General features: G+C 62.0%; 1 protein-coding gene across 1 annotated transcript; it reads left to right on the top strand.

The window, feature by feature from the left end:
* Nucleotides 1-462: 462 nt before the first annotated feature.
* Nucleotides 463-11,367, top strand: LOC309593750 (ras-related and estrogen-regulated growth inhibitor-like; the record flags this gene model as incomplete). The annotated part of the gene is made up of 4 exons (XM_082318809.1): nt 463-559; nt 8,582-8,638; nt 10,143-10,216; nt 10,882-11,367. 4 exons carry the CDS (start codon nt 463-465, stop codon nt 11,365-11,367), a joined length of 714 nt encoding a protein of 237 aa, XP_082174935.1.
* Nucleotides 11,368-11,911: the final 544 nt, after the last annotated feature.

Here is an 11,911-nt window from a genome sequence, read left to right as displayed (position 1 = left end):
CTCGTCTTTATTAACTTGTCTCGCACGCAGAAGTGGCCGAAGATGAAAGCGTGATTTCGTGCAGGGATGGGGGGTGGGGGGCAGCACCCTGGCCGTTTCCCCGTCCTCTCCCCCGCTCTCTCCCCACTTTGCCCCGTTAGGTGAGCCGCTCCCAGGCCCGCAGCTGCCTCTCCTTGGCGGAGGGTCCCAGCGAGAGCCACCCGCAGCTGCTTGCCTGCGGGGAAACTGAGGCACGATGCCCGAAGCGTCCCTCTCCCAGCTCCCGCGGGCCCGGGGCACCGCCGTGGCGGGGGGGGGAGGAGGAGGAGGAGGAGGAGGTGGGCATCAGCCTGGGACCGCCTGCACCGGGCCCGGGGGCTGAGCCCGGGCCGGCCCTCGGGGCGGAGCCGGCGTGCGGCGCCCGGCGGAGCGGGGAGCGCGGCGGAGCCCGGCCCCGGCCCCGGCCCCGGCCCCGGCATCGGCATGAGCTTCCCGCGGCCCCTGCGCCGCTCCGTGAGCCTCAGCCCGGCCCGGACCCTGCGCCTCGTCGTGCTGGGGCAGAGCGCCGTGGGCAAGACAGGTAGGACGGGGCTCCCCGGCATCCCCCCGCATCCCCCGGCATCACCCGCATCCCCCCGGTATCCCCAGGCATCCCCCCCGGCATCCCCCCGGCATCCCCCGGCATCCCCAGGCATCCCCCCCGCATGCCCCCGGTATCCCCAGGCATCCCCCCCGGCGTCCCCCCGCATCCCCCCGCGTCCCCCCGCGTCCCGCCGGGGAGCCCCGGCTCGGGCCGGGGCCGGGCAGCCGGCAGGGCCGTTTTAGGCAGCGGAGCGAGTGCCTCTCGGGCAGGGGCAGCCCCCAGCCCGCTGCGTGCAGGGGCACCCGCTTTCCCGAGCGCCGGCCGTGGGCGCCTTGCAGCCGGGGGCTCGTCCCACGGGGATTTTCCGTGGCGAAGGGGGCCCTGGCTGCGGGCGGGGGGAGCTCGGCTTCGTGCTTTACCGGGTGCTTGGAGTTTGCTGCTGGTTCTCAGCGAAGGGAGCGGGGTTTGCAGAGCCGCCTGTTACGGCGCCGGGTTTAGTTTTCCTTTAGGAAAACTCCCTTTCCCGCACTTTGCTCAGCGCTCTCCATCTGCGGCTGCCGGGGTGGGGATTTGGGATGCTGAGCCGGGAGCACCTGAGCTCTCTCCTTCACCCCCACTCCTGCCCGGGGATCATCCCTCCGCCCCGTCCCGCTCCTCCATCCCGGCCTGCGAGCACCCAGGGGCGAAGGCGTCCCCCGCTCCCTTTCTGCGCAGCACCCAGCGTGGCAGGAGCGGGGTGGAGAGGTGCCGGTGGCTGGCGAGGAAAGGCGCGTCTCCGCGCCGAGGGTCTGCCTTGGATTTATGGCAGCGGGGCAGGGAGCAGCGACCACGCAGAGCCTGGGGGGACGCGGCCGGGGCTGCCGCGTCCTTGGGGACAGGGCAGTGTCCTGCTGGCTTGCCGCTCCGGGACAGGCATGGCCTTTAAATACGCTGCAGCGGTGGCACCTCCGCCTGGCTCGCGGCCAGCAGCTTTGGCTGTCGGTGCCGTTGAAGTTGCGTTTCCATATACAGTAACCGGCGAGCCTCTTGCCTCGCTGGCCGGGGAGCTCCTCTTGCCCGGCGTTAGTGAAAAATCATCATTTCCCTGATTAAATGAAAGGAGGCAACTCCCAGATCTCAATTAGCGGCCCAGCGCCGGGGAGCGAGCGCGGGAGCGGGGCTCAGCTCCAGGCGCACCCAGGGCACCGGGGGGGGTCCCTGTGTGGAGTTTGGCCTCCGCGTCCCTGCAAGCAGATGGAGCGCGAGCGATGGCTGTACAAAGCGTACCCAGCGCTTTGGCTCGCCCCCCGCCCCGGCCTGCACATCCGCGCTTCCCCCGCCGGCGTTAATCCCATCCGGCACGGAGCGGGCGCCTGGGACCTCTGGGCCCCTCCTGCGGGCAAGCGAGAGGCTGTTGTGCCTCCTCCATAGGGTCGGATCACGCCAAGGGTCTTGAAAGGTTCCTGCAGCCTCGGTGGCTGCCGCGGCACGGCTGGGCATGGCGCGGGGCCGATCTGCAGGGTCTGCCTCGTGTCGGCTCGGCTCCGTGGGTGCCTGCAACCTTCACGCCCTCCCGCAGCGCTTTTTTGCCATCCTCTTGGGCTGTGATGGTAACGCAGGCCGTGAAACCAGGGCAGAGGGAGGCAATCGATGCCTGGCTCATGCAGAGGAGAGCCAGAGCGTGCCGGGAACAGGGAGCAGCCCCCGGGAATGGCAGGCGTGCGATCCCCCGCGGGCTGGCAGCCACCCTGACGCAGGTCTCTCCCTGTCCCTGTCCCCCTGGGTGCTGTCCTGCACGTCCTCTCCTGCGAAGGGACAGCGTGTCACCTGCACCGGGTGCTGTGCCCGAGCTGCCGGGTCCTGCTGCCTGCGAGCCCCTGCGCTGGGGGGAGCCGGGGGCCGGGAAACCTCTAAGTGCTTTCCCCTGCCCATCGGAGGGGTTCGCACGCTGGGTAATGGACTGTGAGCATCTGGCCTGGGGGACCCGGCGTGTGGCACGCGAGGAAGGAGTCAAAAGCATCAGCATCGTCGCTGGAGCTCCTGCGGGGCTGGGGAGGACGGGCGGCGGGGTGCTGGTCCCCAGGGCAGGGGAGAGACAGGGCTGGCCGGGAGGGGAAGGGGTGCGAGGTGTGGGGATCCCCGTTTTGGGGAGGGAAGCAGGGGAGGGTGAGGGTGGGTTTCATCCCAACCCATCCCTGAGCCGCCAAGCTCCTGGTCCTGCCCGGATGTGAGCGGCCCCCACGCTGGAGCATCACCGGGCGAGCTGCTGGCATCCAGCCCTTTGGGAAGCAGAAGCCAGGCTGGGAGAGCTGAGGGGGCCGAGGTGTGGGAGCAATCAAAAGGGCAGGTAAAATCCGGACAGCTGCAAAGGGGAGAAAAATAATTGGGTTCTCAGCAAAAGAGTTTGATTCTTTGGAGCAGTTTGGAAATCTCCAAGATCCGGTGATCCGAGGTCCCAGATCCTGCGAGCGGGGACGGGTTTGGGTGCAGACCCGTGGCTGAACCCTGTCGGCAGTTTAACCGTTTGGCCGGGGCTGGGCGGCTGGGGATCCAGCCCAGCCGGAGCTCGCCTTACCCTCTGTCCTCTGCCGCTGATGCTAGCCAGCGTAAACTTTGCCATACTTCAGCGGAAAGCTCTGCTTACAAAAGGCGAACCGAAGATGAATCGATGCCGTGAGCCGTTACGCTCGCAAGAGAGATGTGTTATGCAGCAGCATAAACAGAGCAGCACGTGGGCGTGCGGGCTCGATGCGGCGCTGGAGGTACCCAGCCGGTCCGGCAATGGCGGGCTGATTGCGCATGGAGCCATCCCGCAGTCGTTCCTAGAGACCAAACGGAATATAAAATTAACCCTTTCAGCCTTGGGGCTCTCCGAGGAGAGCCCTTTCTGAGGTTACTTATGTTCAAGATGGGGGAAAAAAAATTCCTTATAAGGCTGCGTGGATGTGCTGACGCCTCGCTGCCTGCATCCACTTCTTCCGATTGGCAGCTTCCCTTGTGTGCTTGCGCTCCGGCCAATTTTTAATCAATTTAATTGGCTCCTCTTCTCATACAACACCATGCGCTCCGGCTTTGGGTGCCTGCCTAACGTATGACACAGAATCAGGTGCTTTCTAGAAATCGAGCCTGACTTGTCTTGCTCTCCCCCTGATAATTTGGGCGCCTCTTTGAAGATGCTGATAGACACCTCCTGCGGGATCCTTGGTTATCTCTGCAGAGCAGTTTCGCTAAATTACATGCTTCTTCCATCAAATCCCTTCTCTGACGGGCAGGGTTTGAAACCCAGCAGCAGCTTGGAAGGCGAGAGGATGGTGAATCCCCCAAACGGGAGCCGGGCGGGTGTAGGAGGGCAGGAGAAGCTGCCTGGGACAGAGGTGCTGGGGCTGAAGAAGCAGTCGGTGGGAAGCCACGTTCCCAGGGCGAACGCAGAGATCCTGACCGGCACGCCGTGGGTGTGCAGGGGCGAGACGTGGGGAGCATTTGCCGATGGCCAGCTGGGACAAACTGCCCCTGGATCTGCACGGGGAAAGCAAGCTCGGCGTGGGAGCACGTGAGCCCTGCTTGGTGTTCGCTTTTCATCAACACCATCTGGTTTTGAGGGGTTTAATACCGCAGCCTGGTTTGGTGAGCTTTATTCTGCCTTCGCGCTCCAGCTGTTTCCTTCCTCCTGCGCTGACGCCCGGTGCGCAGCGTCTCCGTCCTGTCCCTCCCGGGCCCTGCCCTCCTGCCTTGCTCTCGCTCTTGTTTTTTTCCCCTGCTCCGACTCATTTTCCACCAATTTCACTTTCCGCTCCTGTTGCCTTTCCAAGCCAGCTCTCAGCCTCTCCACTGCCTTTTGCTCCCGTCCCCGCACAGCCTGTCCGTTCCCATTACCGTCGTTAACACCTTGAAGGACTTCATCATCACTTCCATTAGCCGTGCTCCGGTGCTCCCTTCAGCCTCCGAGCCCTGGGTTTCTCTGTCTACGCCAGACAATCACACCCAGGCATCGACGGTGCGTTTTCGAAGCAGCTGCCTTGGAAAGAGGTTTTATGCAAAAGGCCACGCGGAGGGTTTTCCTTGAACCGGTGCGTCTGCAGCATCAGGCGCGTGGGTCGGCTCCCGAGCACCAAGGCGGCCTGGAAGGGCGTTTGAATCAGCTTAGACCTCGAGGACCAAGCGTGAAGATGAGCTGTGCTGCCTCACTCTTTCCAAAGGCAAAGAGCACGACGTTTCTGAAACGACCTCTGAGAGGGTGTTTGCGCTGCCGCCCACTTTTCTCCCTGAGACGCAGCTCTGTAGGGAAGATCCGAGGGCGAGAGGAAAGCCCGCTCGCTCTGCGGGGGGGAGCTGCCTTCGGAGATGCGAGTGCTTTCCAAGTCCACCCTGTTGCATCCTAAAGGCAATTCCCTGCAGAAAGATACTCCGGAGGGTGAGGATGGAGGTGAAGATGAGTAGAAAAAGAAGGCTTTGGGCTTGGCCAGGGGCTCCTTCGCCAGGAGAAGGGATCTTGGGGGATGCAGTTGGTCACCTGCGGCGATCTCTTTTCAAGGCTGGTCGCTTCTCCCGCTGATGCGAAAGCTCCTCCAGTGCTGGGGAGTTTCAGGGACTGGATCCTGCACCGCCTCCGTTGATGTTTTCTGAGCAGAGGAGGTGTAACGTTGAACCTCCCGTTGCGTTTGTTCTGTTGCTTTTTCAGCTCCGTGACCCAGAGCCGGGTTCCCGTAGCGCTGCCGTTACGGGGCTGCTCCTGAGTTACCCCCGGCGGCCGGAGCTGCGGAGTTTCTCCTCGGTCCGAGCCGAGCTGCAAACCGCAGCGCCGGCGTGCAGACGCGTCCCCACCCGCCTCCTCTGCGCGGCCGCCCGTCTCTGCCAAATCACCGCCAGCCGGTAATTACCCCATTCCGGGCGAGACGACCCGTTCTAGCCAGCCGCCGCCGGCTCTGTACGTCGTGCCCTCGGCTCTGCTGTCCTCCCTCCTTCCCTGTGAAAGCCCGGGGTGACCCCTCGCTCCCTGCAGTCACAGGCTCCGAGCCGTGGTTCTCCCTTGCCGGGCAAAGGAGTTCTCTTGGCGTAAGCCCCCGGCGTAGCCTCGGGGGCCGGTTCTCCGCTGCTGGTAAACTGACGGCAGCCAAGCACCACCCGCTCCTCCTCGCCTCCCCGGTCTCTCCCCTGCAGCCCGAGCAGCACGGCCTCCTCGCAGCTCTCCCGGGGCTTTTTTATGGGGTGCCTGAGGCCGCAGGTGTGAAAAGTCAAGTAAAAAGTATGTCAGCCTTGCTTCAAAGCAAAGCCACGTCTCCAGCCAGCTCTTCAGCGCCGTGTTCCTGCATCCGCCCGTGGGATGCTGCTGGCCTCGCCGCACTGTTCCTGAAATGGAGCCGGCTTGGTGGCATCTCACCAGCAGCTTGGCAGCATCTCACCTGCTTCTGCCCATTTCCATGAGCGCCAGCTCCTCTTGTCACCTCCCCGGGCCATCGGGGTGCCGGCACGGGGACCGCGGTGGTCCTGCCGTGGCCCCGGGGGCTGCCGCGGTGCCGGAGGAGGCTTCCCCGTGTGCCGGCTCTGGAGCAGGAGACCGGGATAAAACCCAGCACTTATCGATCGGGGCAGGGACAGATGCGGTTTTGTGGCCCTTTGGCCGCACTGGGGACACGTAGCAAAGCTCGATGCTCTGTTAGCAGGAGTGACAGGTACGCTCTGGCTGCCTCCTTGCCCCGGTCAGACCAGCAGGATTTCCAGCACCTCCAAATTGCTTCGTGACTTAGAAAGCCTTTGCTTTTTTCCCCGTTTCCCGTTCCTGGCCATTTGCCAGCTGAGCCTCAGCCCTGTCTGCTGTCCCCATTGCTGGAGATACCCGGCTGGAGACCTTGCACCGCGGCGAAGCTTTTGCTACCCCTCACGGAAAAATATAAGGAGTCTCTTTGATTTTTTTTTTTCAGTCCCCGGAGAGCTTGCCCACCTCAAACAAGGCCTTGCTCCGGAGCCGAGATCTGTCTCCTTCAGCCTGGCTGGATGGAGAGAGATGATGAGAGGCAGTACTTTTCCCCAGCGAGCAGAAAGCCCTTGCCATGTTTGATGGAGCTATCAGGCAAGCCTCCAGCATCAGCAGACCTCCACCCAGCCTAGCATTAGGTGTAATTTGGGCATTGCATCTCCCGGTCTCTGGTGCAGGGAGATGCGGTAATTGGATAAAAGAGGTTTAATTGCCCGCACTGCCGTGCTGCGGCTGTTCCTGCCTTTCCTCACCCTTGCAAGGAGGAAAAATCGGGCCAAACAATCCGATCTCCGTGCTGATGCTGTGCCAGCAGACGGAAGGGGCAGGGGTGTTTTCGTGGCGGGGGGTTGCTCCGTCCCCCTGCGTGCCGGAGAGCTGCCGGGGAGCAGGACTCCTTGCAAGGGTGACACAGCGTGAAGGGTCCCCGCCTGTGCCCAGCACCCCTGTGATTCACGGGGGATGTGGATTCCCAGGCGCGGGCACGGCGGGAAGGCGGTGTCTCCGCCGGGGGGGCTGCTCCTGCGGCATCGCTCAGCTCTTGCTCCACCAGCTCCTACGCGGCCGGGTGCCTTTCCAGGGCTGGTGTTGCTGCAGTACATGGCTGGCGTATAAGGAGGACCTCCTGGTTTGCTGTGCCCTCTGTTCCTCCGATTTTGGCCTTTTGATGAATTTCAGGTGCCAGCGGCCTCCCTTTCTCCGTGCGGCGTGCCTGGGTCAGGTTAAACAAACAGAGCTGCAATTCATGAGACCCATCCAGGCCGTTACACCGTCAGCGCCAGTGATATAGAGGGAGAGCCTGGCCCGGCACCGACTTGCCTCCACGTTGAGCTCGCCTTTGGAAAGCGGTTGGCTGGAGGCCACCGAGGGGATCGCTCACCCGGCATAAAACTTAAGCACGTGCATAAATCTTTGCAGGATCAAGGCCAGAAAATGCAATTTATCAACCCCGACTGTGCAGGAAAGTGAACTGCACATGCGAGGAGCCGCCTTTCGCCTGCCCGTCTGGGTGCATTCGTGGGGTGCGGCTCTGCAGGGACTTTGCCTGCTGCCGTCTGCCGAGCACGGTGAAACGCCTGCGGTCTTGGCCGCCTCCTGCGGAGCCCAACCACCTCTCGCTGCCGCTTTCGGGGCTCCCGAGCTGCCGTGTCCGCGCGACCTGGCGGGACGTCCCTGACGGCAGCGGTGCAGGAGAGGTCGCTGAGCTCTGGCAAGGCGGGAGATGGGTCAGCCGGTCTCGGGGGGGCCATCGGTGCTTTCCATCGCTGGTGGGCTGCGTTTCATTGACGGGACGGGCGTTTTGCTGCTGACAGCGAGCAGGCAGCTTTGGGCAGAGGTGCCTGGTGTGTCGCCCATGGAGCCGGGCAGAGACCTCTTCCTCTGCCTGGCGCATCCCGTCGCGTGGTGGGCTTCGGTCCTCGATGCAAACATTTGCAAAGAACGTGCAAAATCCACCTAGCTTTTCCTGGGGCTGCAAGGAGGTTATTTTGAAATGCCCAATGCCTATGAGCTCTGGCAATTTTTTAGGCTGCGTCGGAGAGGTGAGGCGGGAGCTGTGGTGGCTCCTGCCCGTCCTGACGCGCTTGTCCCGCGTTGTACCCGGGGTAAAGCAAGGCGGAGGACCGCCTGCACGGGGCTGTGCCCTCATCTGAGGACTTCGGGGGGAGAAAAGAGGGCTTGTAATGATCTTGTCCCAAGGCGTCCACCTGGGCAACCATGATCCCTTCCCAGTCTGCTTCACCCTCACCTTTTGCCACCGAGGTGTGGCAATTTGCTGCTTTATTGTAGTCTTCTCCGGTCACCGTTGGGCTGCCCCGGCCAGCACGCGGCAGTGACCCAGCCTGTTCAGGCGCCTTTGGAGACGCTTTTCCCAGCCCTGCAATAACCTGGTCCTCATGGGGCTGGCTTTGCAGCATCGCTGCTGGGATGTCTTCTCCTGGCGCCCACAGGGGCACCTTCCCGCGAGGCTGGGGTAGGTCTTTGCTCCATCCCTCCGGCCTCAATCAGCCGATGTTCCTCTGCGGTTTGATCTGGCAACCCTAACTGGCTTTGTTGTGGTTTTTTTACAGCGTTGACCGTAAGATTCATCACCAGGAGATTCATCGGAGACTACGACCCAACCCTAGGTAGGTGAAGTCCTTTTTCTTGTGGCTTTCGCTGCTGCCACTGGCTCAGCCTGGAGACTCTGGTGCGCCCAGCGCCGCTCCCGGCAGAGCCGACTCTGCTCCCAAACTCACCGCATTCGCTCTTCTTCCTCCTCGACCAGACTGGCAGCGGTCAGAGCCATCGTGGCACCTCCCTGGCTCTTGCAGCCCTTTTTCCTTTTGTGTTGTTTTGCTAAGGCAAAATCTGTTGGGGCGAGCCATTGGCATTGCAGGAGGAAGCGCAGCGTGCTTAGTCATCCTCGAGCAATTTGCTGGGAGGTGGCTTTTGAGGGGAAGGAGGTGTCTAAGCCACTGGGGCAGTGGTTAGTGCTTTCCTGTCTTCTAGGGGCTATTTTTGCATTTGGGTTTGAGGTTTTCTGGGCACTGAAGTCATGTCCCTGCCGAAGTATCCCAGAAATGACAGGTCGCTGGCTGTGCATCCTCCCGCCTAACCCCTGCTGTCACCCACCGGGCTGGCAAATTTGGGAAGTCTCTGTGTTGCTCTAACCCAGCCGCCTCACAGGGGACCCCAGGGAAAGGCTTGGTTTGCAGAACAACCCTGCCCTTGCCCCGTCTGTCCTTTACATCCCTCGCTTGTTATGGTGAGCGATGCTTTTTTCCCCCGGAGTGCAATTTGGTTTTCCTCTCTGCCTGCTGCTGCTTCCTCCTGTTGGGCTCGCTCCCTGTGATGTGATAAAACACAGAGACCAGGCGGTGAGCGTACCTGGTGCCGCCCCGTGTCGGAGGGGAGAAGGTGCCTGCTTTATCCTGGAGACGGCCGAGCCAAGGGGTTTCTGCCCCGTTGTGCGGTGGCACACGAACCCCGGCGTGCCCGAGGTGCTCCAGCTGCACGGAGCGAGGCGTCCCGTCGAGCGTGCTGTGCCCAGAGCGGTTGCTAAGCAGAGTGCCGGCTGCTTTTATTGCCTGATGATATTAATGAAGCTCGGAGCGGTTTTTGTGCTGGAAGAGCTGCCCAGATGCATGCCTCACAGCCGCTTTTATTGCTCGGTTAGAAAGGAGCTGCTGCCCTGCTGCTTCGGAGTAGGAGTTTACCGCCGGCTGGGCAAAGGGCTGGGTTAGGAGCACGAGCAGGGTCTCAAAACAAACCTCAGCTTTTCGTACCCTCCTGCTGAGCCTCTCTTCCTTTGCAGAGGCACCACTCCATGACCCCTTTTTGCTCCGACGCTTCGGTCACCATTGCCCTTTTATTTCCAGCAAGGCGAAAGCCGGCCGGGTGCTGGCTGGGGGCCTCCGCTGCCCATCGGAGACGGTGGGCTCGATGCCGGGGGCGCAGGGCTGCCCTCCCCAGGCGCGGGGAGGCTGCCTGAGCACCAGGTCAAGATGCGGACTCAAAACGGAGCCGCGTGGGCTGCAGGTTGCAGCAGGTGAAAATCGACTTCTCCAGCACGGTTTGCATTGAGGCCACCTGGGCTGTCCTTGCTACGCGGGGGCTTCTCTCACACACGCTTTTCTGTCTGTCCTCCAGAAATGATTTACAGGCACATGGCTGTCATTGATGGGGAGATGGTGCACTTCGAGATCCTCGATACGGCAGGGCAGGTGAGCTCACGCCGTTTCATAGCCGGCTGACCCTGGAAAACACCATCGGGGAAGCACGACTTGCCATCGAAGGCAACCCGTGCTCTTACACCAGCTTTAATCAGTTGTATCCAAAACATTGATCGAGATGTGTTTATCTCAGAAAAAGGATGTTTTGGAGAATATGTCTCTCTAACATCAATTGCAGCGTGGCTTCAGCTGAATATTTCCCCATTCCCCTTAGTGGTGTGCGGCACAGCTCCGCTCCCCCATCGGTGGAGCATCCTGACGGCAGGGAGACAGCGCGAGGGAGCAGGAGGGTGCTGGGTCGAAGGAGCCACCGAGCACCGGGACTGCGGGCGGTGGAGAGCCCCGTGCTGGCTTCCCATCTAGCCACAGCCCTACCTTTGCGTACCCGCTTTAGCGGCACTAACTCTCCCCTCGTCCGCATCGGGATGGGGCTGATTGCTGTCTCCATCTGGCATTTTGCCCAACCCATCCAATTCCTGCCCTGGGCTCCCTGTGTTGCTTTGGACGTCGCTGCTGTGTGCAAGCCCACGGCCAAAAGCCTTCAGGGAGGTGGTGACGGGCCCCCCTGGGAGGTTTTCTAGGTTGCAACCAGCAGTGTTGGTATTTAGGAGACCTTGGGGCTTCTGGCATTAATAGAAGCTTGTCTGCCCTGGCAGGAGGAGGATTCCCTGCAGATAGAGGAGAAGATCAAATGGGGCGATGGCTTCGCCGTGGTCTACTCGGTGACGGACAGGTGCAGCTTCGACGAGGTCATGCGGCTGTGTTTCCTCATCAACCACATCCACTCCAGCCCCAAGCGGAGCAGCGGCAGCGAGCAGCCCCCCGTGGTCATCGTGGGCAACAAGAAGGACTTGCAGTTCGACAGGATGGTGTCCACGGAGGACGGCGAAAACCTCTCCAAAGCCTTGAAGCTTCCTTTCTACGAGATCTCCACCCGGGACAGCTACGAAGAGACGGTGGCAGTGTTCAACACCCTCTACCAGGAGCTCATGAGACAGGGGCATTTCTCCCCAGGCTCCTTCAAGAGGAGGACAGTGTCGAAGCTGATGGAGAAGATCCCCAAGATGCAAGCCAGCTCCACCTTGAACTCAGCGGGCCGGAGCCTCAGCTTTAACTCCTTCAGGGACTACATCCCCGAGTGAGCGTCCCCGGTGCGGAGGCAAGAGCGACGGCCGAGCCGGGACCGAGGGACAGGTTATCCTGCGGCGAGGGCGCCCGCTGCTTCAGCCCCAGGGCAGAGGGGCAGCTCCTGGGGCTGTGCTGGCTCCCAGGAGGGGAAGGTTAAGAGGTGGGGAGGGTGGGATTGGGGTCCAACAACCTTTTAAAGCCCGTAGGTTTTTACAAACGGGCTTTGCGTCGGCAGGGAAGATGTTCTTCGTCCATCTCACCCCTTTGCTCCCTCTCCCTCCTGCATGGCTGAAGTCAGTAGCAGAGGTGGTTCGTGGTGACTTCAGTGGTGTTGGGTCAACCTTTGCCGGCTCAGAAGCGTTTCAGCAGGGATCAGACCCAGCACAGACACGTCTGTATGGGTTTTCCCGCTCCCCTAAGAAAGCTTGCTGGGTCTGTTTGTGCCCCGAAGCAGGCACCCACAACGCTGAGGTGACCCCGAGGGTCGCGCTGGCTCCTGGGCTGTCGTCAGCCATCCCTGTCCTGGGGAAAACGGCCATCGCTCCTGCTGCTCAGCGT

The sequence above is a fragment of the Platalea leucorodia genome (assembly GCF_965183815.1).
Source record: "Platalea leucorodia genome assembly, chromosome: 7".
NCBI lineage: Eukaryota > Metazoa > Chordata > Aves > Pelecaniformes > Threskiornithidae > Platalea > Platalea leucorodia.
The sequence above is the reverse complement of the archived record's forward strand: the minus strand, read 5'-3'. Positions and strand labels throughout refer to the sequence as shown.